The sequence below is a fragment of the Diospyros lotus genome, chromosome 14 (assembly GCF_014633365.1).
Source record: "Diospyros lotus cultivar Yz01 chromosome 14, ASM1463336v1, whole genome shotgun sequence".
Lineage (NCBI taxonomy): Eukaryota > Viridiplantae > Streptophyta > Magnoliopsida > Ericales > Ebenaceae > Diospyros > Diospyros lotus.
Window position 1 is genome coordinate 11,023,502 of NC_068351.1, and position 14,063 is coordinate 11,037,564.

The 14,063-nt window shown below is 35.5% G+C and overlaps 2 protein-coding genes across 2 annotated transcripts; one reads left to right on the forward strand and one right to left on the reverse strand.

Moving 5' to 3' along the window:
* Positions 1-453: 453 nt before the first annotated feature.
* LOC127790020 (probable plastid-lipid-associated protein 13, chloroplastic) lies at positions 454-8,822 on the forward strand. The gene is made up of 7 exons (XM_052319227.1): positions 454-868; positions 1,573-1,694; positions 1,770-1,853; positions 1,982-2,078; positions 5,401-5,617; positions 7,472-7,524; positions 8,521-8,822. Exons 1-7 carry the CDS (start codon positions 599-601, stop codon positions 8,614-8,616), a joined length of 939 nt encoding a protein of 312 aa, XP_052175187.1. The 5' UTR covers positions 454-598; the 3' UTR covers positions 8,617-8,822.
* Positions 8,823-11,450: 2,628 nt separating this feature from the next.
* LOC127790543 (VQ motif-containing protein 25-like) lies at positions 11,451-12,318 on the reverse strand. Its single transcript, XM_052320101.1, has one exon. The coding sequence runs from the start codon at positions 12,245-12,247 to the stop codon at positions 11,750-11,752; it is 498 nt and encodes a 165-aa protein (XP_052176061.1). The 5' UTR covers positions 12,248-12,318; the 3' UTR covers positions 11,451-11,749.
* Between the last annotated feature and the right edge of the window lie 1,745 nt (positions 12,319-14,063).

Genomic DNA, 14,063 nt, shown 5'->3' on the forward strand with positions numbered 1-14,063 from the left:
TGTGCAGGAAGGTAGCAAACACCACTGCCCCCACTAAATTCTATGTTAGCGTCCATGATTTATCAGACTCAAAACGGTAGCACGCATCATCTATGTTGTGTTTTGTTTTTTTTTTTTTTTCAGTAATATCAGTATACTAATTCTTCGATCAAATAAATTAGTGGTAAATTTTCACAAATCGCAATCTCTCATTTTTCAAATTATTCTTCTTATAATAATAATAATAATAATAATAATAATAATAATAATAATGTGTAGATTAGATCTTTGTTAATTAATAATTATATATTACATTTTATTTGTTTAATAAATCGCAATGATTTTGATTTCTCGTTTTTAATATGTTTAATAAATAAATTTAAAAAGTTGGAAGAATACCCACCGAACAAAACTTCCAATTTCCTGTTATTTAACAAATACTAATAATGATAATCAAATAGAAATGTGTCGCTACTCGCTAGCCATTGCCATCGGCTTCTTCTCTCCACCCTCCTCCACAGTCCACACTGGACCCAGGCCACAGGTCACAATCAAAACCAACTCCGCTTCGCCTCGCCTTCCTTCTGGCTTAGGGTTTCAGTTTCCGAATCTCTTTCCAATGGCGTTTTCAGTTCAAGGCTTAGTCACATCGTTTTCGGGCCTCCATTCACGACGTTCTTCGCTCTTACCTTCCACTCCTCGTCCTCTACTCTCTATTGCCATTTTCCCCGAGAATGGGCGGAAAATTTTCATCCGCCGTAAAATCCGCGGGAAAGTGCAGGAGTTTGGAATTTGTAGGGCAATGGTGCAGCAGGCCGTGCAAGGAGCTTCGGCTGCCTACGCCAAGGAAATGGAGAGGCTTTCTGCTAAGGAGTCGCTACTTCTTGCCGTGAGTCTGCGATTTGTCATTCCCTATTAGGGACTGCAAAGTCAATCTTTGACCTTTGATTAAATTATTATCCATTTGATGAAATTAGTTTTGATTCGTCTAGTAAGTAATGCAAAAGTGACATGCGAACAACTTCTCTTTCTGGTTCGAGCGGGAGTTCTTTCGATAAATTTCACCTCAAAAGCGCATAAATTCTACTGAATTTGCATTTAAATGCCTCCTGGACCTGGTTTATATTCCCAAAATTGTGAACTTATACAGTTTGATTTCCCTTAATTCTGAATTTATAAAGCCAGAATTCAGGTGTTTGGTCGTAAGAATAAAACAAGAAAAAAAAGTACAGTTTTTTTTTTCCTTTTAATGTAGTTTTCTTATTTATTTCTGACATATATTCACGTAATGAAAGAGTGGAGATCATTCAACTTACTGTTAATTTGATTCACTTTCGAAAGTGCATCATTGGCTCAGTAGAGAGTGTTGGCTACTTATTATGTCATTTTCAGGGTAACTCAAAATTCGGAAATTTACTGTTCATATTTTTTTTTCTAGTAGAAAAGTAAAGAACGTGAAGGTTCGTTGGTTTAAATTTTGTTCAACGGTTTGAACGAATATTGCAATTATTCATTTCATTTGATCTATTGGTATTATTCACCAACCTTGAGCTTAAACTTTCACGAGTAGGTTATTTCGAATATTTGTTTCAGTTTAAAGATGCTGGGGGATTTGAAGCTTTATCAACTGGGAAAACTACAGACATGCAGCAGATTGATGTGAATGAGAGAATAGTTGGCCTTGAGCGACTTAATCCAACCCCTCGGCCCACAACGTAGGTGCTTATCCTAAGCAAATTGACCTATAATGATTGGGTATGCAATGTTTATTTGTGTATTTAGCGATCCAGGTCACCCTTTTTGGAGGGTCGGTGGAATTTTGAGTGGTTTGGATCCAGAAGCCCAGCATTATTTGCTGTCAGATCTATGTCTCAGTGAGTACTTACTTTTCTTTTGAATCCTATATATTCAGAACTACCACCAAATACTTAGATAATTCTGCAGATTTTATATTTCAAAATTTCGTAGCATTGAATTGCATGAAACTTCATACCTGTTGCAGGACATTTCCCTCCACATTGGCAAATTTGTCAAAAATTGATGTGGTGATCAAAGATAGCTATGCCAACATAACTGCAATTATGAGAGTCTTGAACTCGGTAAAATGTTTTCAAATATTTCCATTGTATTGAGTTACTGTTGTGACCATTTCTTTAAGAAGCCAGTCTTGTTTATTTTCATCAAGAATTCACATGGAGATTATAGTTCTTTCCTTTGCATTCACATCTGTATTTTTCCTTGATGCTAGCTAATGTTCACTTTGCAATTTTCTTGTAGACTGTTTTGGTTACAAGAGCAATTTGGTACATAATTATAGTTGAAATTTTCTTAGGGATAAATGTAAGCTCAAATTCAAGTTGTAGTCCCTGCTAATTTGCCTTTTCTGGACAAGTTCATTCTTCATGTAAGGTTAATGAAATGTGTTGATGTGTATCTAACGCCTCAACATACGTTACATGATTTGGCATCCCAGCCACCAATGGAGTACCTTATGGAGATTTTCAAGAATACCTGTGATGCCTCTTTAATTGGGTTTACATATGGGAAACCCTGCGTACCATATATGATGAATTAAATATTTTGCTTAAGCAGTACTGCTATCAAAGTGTTAATAATCATTCTTGTTGGGTGGAGGAAACAGCTAGAGTGTAAATATATTATCATGTGAGACTTGTTCACCCCAAAGGAGAACTCTTCTAATTTTACCTTGGTGTTTTTTCACCCACATGGTTGGATTTTAAAATACCATGGTGTAAATTTTGTGATTAGTGACCTTAACAGAACAAATTTGTATAAAGAGCAGTTAGTGCCCTATTGTTTTGGCTGGGGTTGATCCTGATGTTCATAAGGCATTGAACTATCCCCAGCACATCTCTTTGGAATTAATCAAATCTTGCATCTGAAGAAATTTGTCAGCATTTATATGCTCAAATCTGTGTATCTGCCTCCTCCTGCAATACACTTCCCTTATTGATCAGTACCAAGTTCCGACATTAGATGGATATTAGGTGAGAGGTCCAGCGCATGGGACATGCAGACTTCTGAGTTGTCAAAGCACAATTTATATGTTTCTTTACTTTTTGTTCTTCATTGTACTGGTATATCCTTTGAAATTTGTTGACCATTGAAAAACCACAAATAAGATGAGATTATTAGCACTTAATTTCTTTGATTACTTATTATCCATTAAATTTATTTTATGACAAACTTGATAAGCAATTTGAACAGTTTCATGGTCTTCACAAACTTGAAGGTTAGCAGGATCCTCTTAAAAGCATTCCTGCTGGAATGGGCCTTCTTCTATAAGGAATGGGCCTTCTTCTATATTAGGTTTTAGTGTTCTAAGATAAGCGCACACCCCAAAAAGCTAGCACAGAAAATGATCAGCATCTTGAATAGTTGGGGACAGCCCTTGGGAAGGACAAACTTGATGGTTAGCAGGTTAGCTGTGTGTAAGTGCCTTTATAACACTAGCATCCTACAAGATATTCCAACTGATCAATTAGCAATACCAATCAAGTTCACAAACTGGCATATGCTGATGTTAGCTTGAGTGGTATCTTTTCCTGTCTTGATGGATAGGTGTGGGGTTTTAGTGATTGGAAAGGGCTCATGGATGTGTCTCACTGTTGGAATGATTATTATTTTAGTTGTATTATTTTTTTCTATTCAGATAAAATTTAATATTTGTCAATTAATCTCTGTCAAACCTTTATTCCTGCCTCTTCCTTCCAATGATCAAACAGTTTTGAAAATTTCTCTGTTAATCTACTGCTGCATCTTTAACCTGATTTACATTACCAAGTTTAATTCAGCCTCATGTGATTGGCTATTTTAACTCATGAGAAACTTTTTGGAGCTTCTCTGAAGTAATTGCATAGAATTTCTCAGCCCTTTCTTAATGTAGAGATTCAAAAATATGCTGGCAAAGAGATGCCTGTTGGCAGCAGGCAGCTTCAGGCATGAAATGCAGATAGGATGAATAGTTTATTGTGGCATGACACTACAGTGATAGGATGATTTCATTGATGATGCAGAGAGTGGTAGCACTTGTAAGAAGTAAGAACAGGGGACAGGACAAACGTCACAAGGCATGTAGTGGTTGCTCTCTCTCTCTCTCCCCTAGTCAACCAACAACGCCTAGCTCCCATGTGAGTAGAGGAATAATGCATTGTGGAAACCATTAACTCTAGCCTCCAATCCACAAGCCACTGGAATCCTATATGGTTAGTAACCTCAACTGTGGTCAGCCTAGGTTATGGAGTTTTTCATAGTTGTAAATTAACAATGATCTTTCAAAGTTTGGGCTCTGCATGGTGAGGGCAGTGTACCTTGCCTCAGCATTGCATTGCATGTGTGTAAAAGGTAGGCGAGTAGAGAGTTTCTTCTTGGAGCCCCAGTCAAGTCAAAGAGGTACTGCAAGTGTTCTTGATGGTAAGCCCTCTTGTGGATAGGATTTTTGCTACTGGGGGAAGCAATTAAGAGAAGTTCCATTGGTCGAGGGAAGGGTGTGACACTAGCATGCCTGTACAGTTTGGGCCATATGGAGTACCCAAGTGGAGTGTTCCATTGATCAACCTAGGAATTTGCAGCCAGTGTCAAAGGAAGCTTGGGCATGAGATTTCTATTGGGGTGTCCGAAGCATCCTTGTGATAATGGACCATAGGTAGGGTGTTGTTCACTGCTTTATTTGAGTCTTAATTCCCCAGGTGAGAAGTTATGGAAATTTACATGGCTCCTCATGATTGACAAGGCTGGCACTTGAAGTTGTGTGCAGGGGCTAAATTCCTATCAAGAGATTATGCTGATTCATCATTGGTGACATGAAGGTGATCCAACGTATCAGATAAGAGCATATGTCATGCCATGTATTATAATGCTTACCAGCTGTTAGCTTGGGTTTTAAATCATAGAGCATTCTGTATCCACATCATCAACTGCACCTTATCCTAACTACGGGCCAATGACATAGCATTCATAATTTCAATTGATTTCAAAAAGTCACTTTGACAATACAAATACATGCAAAAGAACAATGAGATAAAATTCGATACTGTTTTCATTTAGAAAAGTTTCATGAGATGGCAATGAATGAAAATAATTGATATGGTCATCTTTCATTACATAGGTGATATTGTGAAACCAACTTGTACATGGAAACATGACTAAATTGTAGAGAATTCTATTGTTGTAGATATTTTATATTCATTTAAGCAAGTTACCCTGTATCTTTGTTTTCCTTGTCATTTGTTGCAGATAATGCTTACTAGCTGTTGGCTTGGATTCTGAATTGTAGACCATTCCATTGTTGCAGATATTTTATATTCAGTGAATCAGTTTCCATGTATCCATACTTGTCATTTGTTGTTTAGACATTTGTCTTCTTTGATCTTTAACAAAGTGAATTTTGGTTAAATACAGATAGAAAGCAAATTTGTTTTATCTACTAAGTTATCTGTTGAGGGACCACTTAGAATGAAGGAGGAATATATTGAAGGGGTTCTTGAATCACCAAAAGTTAATGAAGAAACAATACCTGAACAGCTAAAAGGAGCATTTGGTCAGGTAACTAGCACTGTACAGCAGCTTCCTGTTCCTATCAGGGATGCCATGGCCAGCGGTCTGAAAGTTCCTTTGAGTGAGTACTTTTTGATCTATTCTTTTCATTTCTCCACTTCTGCTAAAGTTATCTATCAGTTTAAGTCTTGAATGTGGGATCTGCATTATTTCTGGCGGTTGACTTATAATTCCTTTAATCTTGTATTGTCCAACAAAAAATGAGGAAGTTCTATATCTAAAACGTCAGAAAATTTAAGAAGCATTCTTTTAAATACTTTTGCATTAAGTATCTTATGTGATAAATCCGACTGATAGCTGGATTTTCTTTTGCATACATGGCATGCACCCCTTTCATGTCTTTTTCTTCTCCCCTTGGCTGCACACTGGTAGGTGTTTGGTGATAAGACTATGGGAGATATCATTGCTAGGAAATTTCATATCTCCTGTCAAGATTTTGGTGCTTGAAGATTTTATAATCATTCTGCCCCCACCTGTTTAATAGATTCATAGGTGTTATTTTATAATATTCTGCCTCCTTCAGTTTACCGGATTCATAGGTGGCCTATATTTGAATGTCTCTGAAAATTACCTAGCTTTCTTTCGGAGGATGTTCAGTTTTGGAAAACAACCCCAGTTTTCTAGAAAATTATTTCACTGAAAATGGAGAATGGGAAATTAAAAATAGAAGATTTGTTCAAATACATATATTTTATAAAAAAAAAAATGGAGATATAGAAAATGCAGTTCTCTGAAATTGAACTAAACTTGAAAAATTCCTAAAATAGATTTTCCAAATTTTCCTTCTTTTGGGGAATTGAAAAATGTTGTTCTCCACGGAATTGTCTCTAAATCATCATCTCCTTCTCTAACGCAAGGTCCCCAAATAACTCTATTTTGAACATACGTTTCAGTTTTCTAGATTGAAAATTAGTTTTCTGTATTTCTAACATTTGAACTTGTTTTTCAAATTTTCTATGGAAAATGAAAACTTGAGAGTTTATAGAAAATTGGAGATAGAAAACTGGAAAACATTTTCCACAATGAAACATCCCCTTGAGGTTTTTACTTGGTAAACATCTCCATTCATGTCAACCCTGCAAAGCCTTAATTTTACATCTGGGGTCATCAATATGATTCTATTGTTTAGCTTGAACAACTAGTGATATATTTCTGGTTAAAATTATAATCATGTATCTTTTTCTTTTCATGTTTTTTCTTTTATCCCCCCCTTTTTTTTTCCAAATACTTGTTCTCACTGATCTTTTTTTGCTATTAACCCCCTCCCTCAGTCCATAACACCTCTAGTTTCTTAAACACGTGTTTCTTTCATCAAGCATATGAATTTTTCTATACATTTACTGAACATCTTTCTTGAACAAAGATCATTTTTAGACAAAAATTATATACCATAAGTTTCTTAGTGTGGCATATGAAAAGTTTTGGCTTGACAAGCATTCTGCAATCAGACAAACAACAATGGATCATTTTCCATTTCATTCCACACTCTAAATTTGCAAGCAATATCCTCATGTTAAAACATAAATTGAAGATGCTTGGCAAAAAAAGAAGACATCAATTGATGATACGAGATAAACGACTGTTCTAGGATATTTCTTCCTTCTGACATTTCGTTGTTTTCTATTTTTATTGTTTAGCTTCCCTGTACAATATAAATCCTTTTTTCTTGGCATTTATTTCTGGCTTTCTTGTTCTGAGGGGTGTGGGTTTAGTTTATTAGTTAAAAAATTTAGTTTGCATGTTCATCAACATTCACAAATGTTAAAAGACTCTTCCCTCTCGCAACCTCTCTTAGATAAGATAAAATGAAAAAGTAAATTGTTCATGCTATCATGGTAGACTTGTTGAATCTTTGCATTTTTTTTTATGACTTTTATCAATCCATTCTAATGTAAACTCTTTCTCATGTCATTAGATGGGACTTTTCAGAGACTATTTATGATCTCTTATCTTGATGAAGAGATTCTGGTAAGTTTTCAAATTTGACGCCATTCAGTTCATCACTTAGAAGCTGTGCCTGAAGAAGATGATATCAGTGTCCTAGTGACTGTTGCTAAATATCCACAGTTAACTACTGCTATGTTTAGTTATAACCTGACCATGAAGTTGTAGTTGCCTTTTCTGCTTGGCCACTTCACACTTTCAGAGTTGAATTTTTTGCTCTTCATTATACAAGCAGCAAGCTTATTTCTTATAGAAAACTAAGCCCCTTTTCCATTATTTTGGAAAAGGGACATGATGTTTCCTTCCTCTTTGATGTCCACCTCCAATTGGTTGCCTATGTTCTCTTTCAATATGCATGTAACGGTGATGAAGGGGGTGTATGCCACCCCCTTAACTCCGTCAACATGAGCTCAATGTTGATAATGACCATTTGATGACCGCCTTCTTTTGAAAGAAGCATACTGCATTCTAGAATCAATTTCTACCATCCGTTACTTTATGCCATTCGTTCATTTTCACAGTGACCTGTATTCTGGCGATATATGAAAGGTTAATATTGCCTCACTTGTCTAGACTTTCAAGCACAGTTTTTATATAGTTTGTCATTGTTCTCAAGTCTTGGTCCTCCTCTATTTTAATAGTACTGCTTATGTAACCACGAGTCCGATGCAACATTTTTAAGAAGCACTAATATTAACTTTCAAAAAGGCAGACATCTGGTTACATGAATCAAGCAGCATTTTGGTGGTCTGTGTTAACATAAGAACAGGTGTTAATGATGGATTTTTAGCTCTATCTTAAGAGTTTGATGTCTCTGGTTATTAGTATACTGGTGCTACATATTCATGGCCAAAGCCTATTATTGGTACAGAGGATTCCACCTTAATTAACGATGCTCTTTGCCTACCTTGTCACTGGGCTTTGGCACATATAGAAACTCCTGAATCCAGCGCGATTTAAACCTGTTTACCGAGTTACTTGGCCCTTGTCATATTTCAACCTCTGGTGATTTCCATGCAGATAATAAGAGATGGTTCCGGATTACCCGAAGTTCTTACCAGATTGGATGCTGCTCCATCTCTCTTGGCAGAGTCCGCGCCAGACTACGAAAGCTAAGTGCTCGCTCGCTCCCGCGGTCTTAATTCGGATTACTGTTTATATTACGACGCAGAGCTCCTTCCCACTTCCCTCCAAAAAGAAAAGAACCACCCCTAAATCTCCTGACATGTATGATATTAAATTCTTGCATTACATTGTATCTATAGTGGAGCTGAACTCTGATGTCAAAATAAGAGTTAGCCGAAGTTTCATAGTTGGGAAAATGCAGGTCAATGGAGTCACTAGATAAAGTAGGTTGGTTTTAGTAAACCATGGAGAGGTACTTCTGGGAGTTGATGTGTATCCTGGCTCGCTCTTAGCTACTATGGGCTGTGACTAGCCAATTAGTTTCCTCTGAAGTTCGGATCACACACGCTTGGAAGGAAGCAGGGGAAATAAATAAATCCCAGTTGGTATTATTTTTTTTTTTCGAAAAAAAAAATGCAACGCGACTGGCATCAATCAATTCTTTTTAAGTTTATGACCAATAAAATATAAGTGAAAGAAGGTATCATTATTGAGTTTGGTGTGTAACTGGGATATAGCCACTTGATCAAAACGTGCCTGGCTGCTTGACTTTCGCTCCCATCTTGGTTCATTACGTCCACTCTACATCGTCACGTAAGGTCTTCTCGCGTACTTGCAGTTCATTGAAACTCGACATTTCAACCCAATATTTATTTCTTTGATTAATAAGCATTCTGTGGCTTTCTTTTTTCTGCCGCTCTTATTATTGAGTGGATTTAGATGGAATATATTATTCTGATGAAATTCTTAATATCAGATATTTTGGCTAATTTGAAAATGCTAAGAAATTGTCATACAACTTAAGGGTGGAGATGGGGCTGGTCCCATCTTATGTTCCTTTCTATGTCCAAATGCTAACAACTTAATTACTGGTATATTCCAACTGTGCACATATCTTGCCACGTATACGAAAATAATGTTTTTACATTAAAAAAAAAAAAATCTGTGATAAAAGAAAAGAATGATATCACTGTAGCATTTTTGTAGTTGCGATATAAAAATTCTAGGTAAAAAATCTTATTATTATTAGATATTTGGATATGGGTATGCACATGTATGGACTTGTAAAGATGCATGTATGTATGAGATGGGAACATACATCAGCAACTGGGCTTTTCGTAAATCAAATGGGTGGCGTCTAACCCCAAGTTGAGATGTGGAGGCAGCCGCCGGAGAAATTAATATTGCAAATAATCAATAGCGAATGGATTTTGTATTAATAAAGAAAACGTAAGACTTTTGGGTTTGTGGGTGGCGATGCCTGAGTCAAAACTAATGACATATAATCCCTCCCCTATTAATTACCGCCAAAATCAAACAAACATGGGATTTCATTTCTAATTTTCTATGAGTTGCAAGTCATTCATTTGCCTCTAAATTCGTTTATACTGGCGCTATATATATCCTATTCATTTGTCACTGTTAAACACGTCGCTCTCACTTTCATTTCTAGGATTCTAATTAAATCTTCAATCCTTTCATTTACAACCCATATGTCATTCCTTCCAATTAAACTATGGTACGTCTGATTTCTTACCAACCCCCCATTTGAAAAAAGGAGAAACCCACTGTCACTATTTTGTGTAATAAATTTATTTATTAACAAACACAATAAAACACATAAAATTTTGTTTGTGAGTTTATAATTCCAAAAAAAAAAAAAAAAGTAATTCCCCAATAATAATAATAATAATATAAAAAATCATTATATCCTTTTAACATCATACGTACCAACTTTTAAGTGTTGGATAAATGAGTTGTTGTCTTTGAGTGGGCTAGATTAGATTATTTTGTGCTGCAGATGATGGGTTTTGTTGTTTTGCTTGTTATGGCTTTAATTTTAAATAAAAAATTATTTGGGCAATGCATTGGTCCCAGTAGTGGGAGTGGGATGATGCACGAGTCACCTTAAAACCAATGGGTTGAGAAAAACATTTGATCAATCTTGCAAGAAAAGTAACATGTATAATATCTAATATTTAATTCGGCATCGGCCTCTTTGGTTAAGAAAATAAGAGACAGCAAGAAAATTGGTCTGTCTGAGGATAACTATGCAATATATATAATTAATCGAGGACCTATAAGAAGATTTAAATTTGTTATCAAGTGTGGGGTTGTTATCTCAGCTACCTTTAGGATAAAATCGAAATAATGTTGTGTTAATATATTTTAAGAACGATCAATATGCATTAGGGTTAAAAGTGTCTCCACCTCCAGATCAGAGGTTTGAGCTTTTTTTTTTTCTTTTTTCTTTTTTATATATTCTATGTGATTCCTTTGTCGCCAATGGGATCCGTACGTGTTTATTTTCTTTATTGCTACCAACATTAAATGAAGTTAATTAAAATTAAATTAACTAACTGTTTTAATCTCGTTTGTCGAATTAAAAATAAAAAGATGATTCCAAATTCATCTAGCTTATAGATGGAGAGAGAGAGAGAGAGAGAGTTGTGGGTTTGTTAACCCCTTTGGCGAGGCTGGAAAGAGAGGGAGAGCTGAATAATTAAAAATGTTTTAATATTTATAATATATATAATAATGTTGAAAATTTTAAAAATGAATTTTCTATTTTAGATTTAATTAAAAAATTAAAATTGAAAACCAAAAATATTTTCTACAGTGTGCAGACAATAATTTTAGAGAGAGAGAAGATTCGGAGAGAAAAAAACAAAAAAGCTAGTGCCACGTCCAAATGGAAGAAACAAAAGACATTGCGAATCCACAGAGATTAAAAGATAGAAGCTTGGAAATGAATAGAAAACATATATAAGAAGAGTTGCGTGCAGACATCGATCCAAGAGAGGGAGAACAGTTTCTATCTGCAATTGAAGAAAAGACACAAATGGTATATAATAGACATGAGGCTGTTTGTCCCCGTGTATATACAACATACAAATTTGAGGGTTAAAATAAAAAACTGGAGATTTTAATTAATTAGGAAGAGGGGAATACTGCAGCTAATACACATATGAATCTGATGGAAGGAAAGAATTCAGTTAACTATATAAAGAACCCTAACAATGATGTGAAGAAATTAATTAATCAAATAGTCATGAAGAAGAAGAATTAAGAAGATGATGATGATGATGAAGTGGTATATAATTAATTCTGTCAACTAGCTTAGCTAGCTATAGGCAAGCTGAGTCGTCTCTCCAAGATCAAGAGCATCCACATGATGAGAAGCATCCAAAGGCAGCAATGGGAACTCATTATTCAGCTCTTGCATGAACCCTTCCAGCTCTGCAAATTCCGCCAGAAATCCGCAGGCGCCACTCGAGTTCTCGCCGACCCAAATCTCTTCTTCGCCCTTAATTCTCTCTCTGAATCCTGAAGAACAGAACCCAGTTTCCATTTTCTTCGTCGCCGGCTCTTCCTTTCTAGGGTTTCTCGGATTCTTCTTCTTGGCGGCGTCCCTTTCTGCTGCGGGCTTTCCAGTGAGCCTCTGGACCAGTTCCCGGAAATTGGCGACGTCTGTCTTGATGATCTCCGGTGCAAATATGTGAATTATGCGGATCTTTGGCTTCATTTTGGAGATCTTGCCTGACTCCTTATGGATGGCTAAAGCTGATGAGGCTGTTGTTCTTGCAACACAAGTTTGTTTCCTCATCATCATCCCCTCCATGATATCAAGCGTATCAGGTTAGAGAGAGAGAGAGAGAGAGAGAGAGTTGGTGTGTGTTTGTTGGGGACAGAAAAGAAGGATATATATATATACGTGGGGATGGAGATGGAGGAAGCAATTTAAGAAAGAAAAGAAAAAGTTAGCTGTCAGTTGAGAGCAAGTACTGCTCGATCGGAATAATCATCCAGTTTCCATATTATTAATTAATTCTCAATTGAGAGAGAGAGAGAGAGAGAGAGAGAGAGAGAGAGGGAGAGAGCCAATTCCCATATGATATTTGGATTCCTCCTGTACATATATATATATACATATGTAGCAATAATGTTATTTTACAGAATTTTGCATAAAATTAAAATGCTATTGAAATAATAAGTAATGTATGTTTATATATAATTATTTTTTCCTGTGTTCTTAATTAATTGAGGTGAAAAAGTTGACATTTCAGACGCATTATAAATGATCTGGTCCAGTATTACTATTGCTTGTAAATATGGATGAGTCTTATTATTTATTAAGATGTAATTATCATTCTCCCAGTAATTTATCAAAGGGTCAATCACACTGATCAGTATATAAGGTAAAAAAATACGTTGCAAAATGCTGTTATTTTCAAAGGTTTATATATATATATATATATATGGAACAGATTCCCCCTCCACCCACTATATTTAATTAATTAATTAATTAATTAGAGCCTTACTTTGCTAACTTATTTTAAAACCTTGTATAATATGCGTCAAGTAAACAAGGGGTTACTTTCGTTACATTAATTATCTCTCTCTCTCTCTCTCTCTCTCTCTCAATTGGGCCTTTTTATTAATGGGAGAAGATGTTATTTGGATATTTAATTATAATATTTTAAATAAAATGTATTATATTTGATGTTAAGTATATAATATATTATAATACAAAAATGAAAACGAAAATAAAATTATGATTTTGCATATCCAGACAGTGAATACATTCTTCTTTAATTGTCCTTTGGTCCTTGGCACGCATGAGTACTCTTAGTTGGGCAGGCAATGAATTATATATCCATCCAGTGATTACTGTGATGGCTGTGAATTGAATAAATGGACAGCCGTACTACTCTGCCCTTTTCTCAACCCTAAACATACATACAAACAAGCAAGCAAATCTCTCTAATGGCCCCTAATCTATTTATAATTAACTCTCTGTAATTACGTGAGACGAGGACGTACGTAGCCTCCAAATAGAAGCCAACAACAGTGCTAGAAATTCTTACCGTTCCTCCAGAAAAACAAAGTGGCCGCACTGTGTGTGTGTGTGTGTGTGTCTCGTCCCAGTACTACTCTTGATCCAATTAATAGGTCCGTCTCTACAGAACCATCGATCATCGGTCTACTTGTAAATAATGTGCGAAAGAATTCAACAGATAATGATGTTATAATTGACCCATTTAATTAATTAATGCTAACTGGGTGCAGTTGTCTATATTAAGTTGAATTTCTTTCATTTGTCGCTTTGCATCTTGATCATGTAGCCATATGTAATTCATTAAGAGAGCCACTCTCCTTGCCGGTTCAGTACTCTCTCTAATATATCCTTAGCTAGCTTTATGAATTAATTATGACGATACTTATATATATATATATATAATTGATCCATCAATAATCAAATCCCAACAATCATAATCTCCAACCAAGCATTCATTTTTCCTTGCTTAGTCTTCCTCTCTTATAATCGACATCTTGACACCATTTTTTACGTTTCTGTTTATTTTATCTCTTCATATGTTGATGATTTAAAATAGACTATGCAAAAAAAAAAAAAAAAACAAATATTATTGTGTATT

Excerpts from the sequence above, each read along its gene's own strand:
- LOC127790020 (XM_052319227.1), top strand. The coding sequence starts at position 599 with ATGGCGTTTTCAGTTCAAGGCTTAGTCACATCGTTTTCGGGCCTCCAT. Across the intron at positions 1,695-1,769 it reads CCAACCCCTCGGCCCACAAC|GTCACCCTTTTTGGAGGGTC; the intron begins GTAGGTGCTTAT and ends TTAGCGATCCAG. Across the intron at positions 7,525-8,520 it reads ATCTTGATGAAGAGATTCTG|ATAATAAGAGATGGTTCCGG; the intron begins GTAAGTTTTCAA and ends ATTTCCATGCAG.
- LOC127790543 (XM_052320101.1), bottom strand. The coding sequence starts at position 12,247 with ATGGAGGGGATGATGATGAGGAAACAAACTTGTGTTGCAAGAACAACA.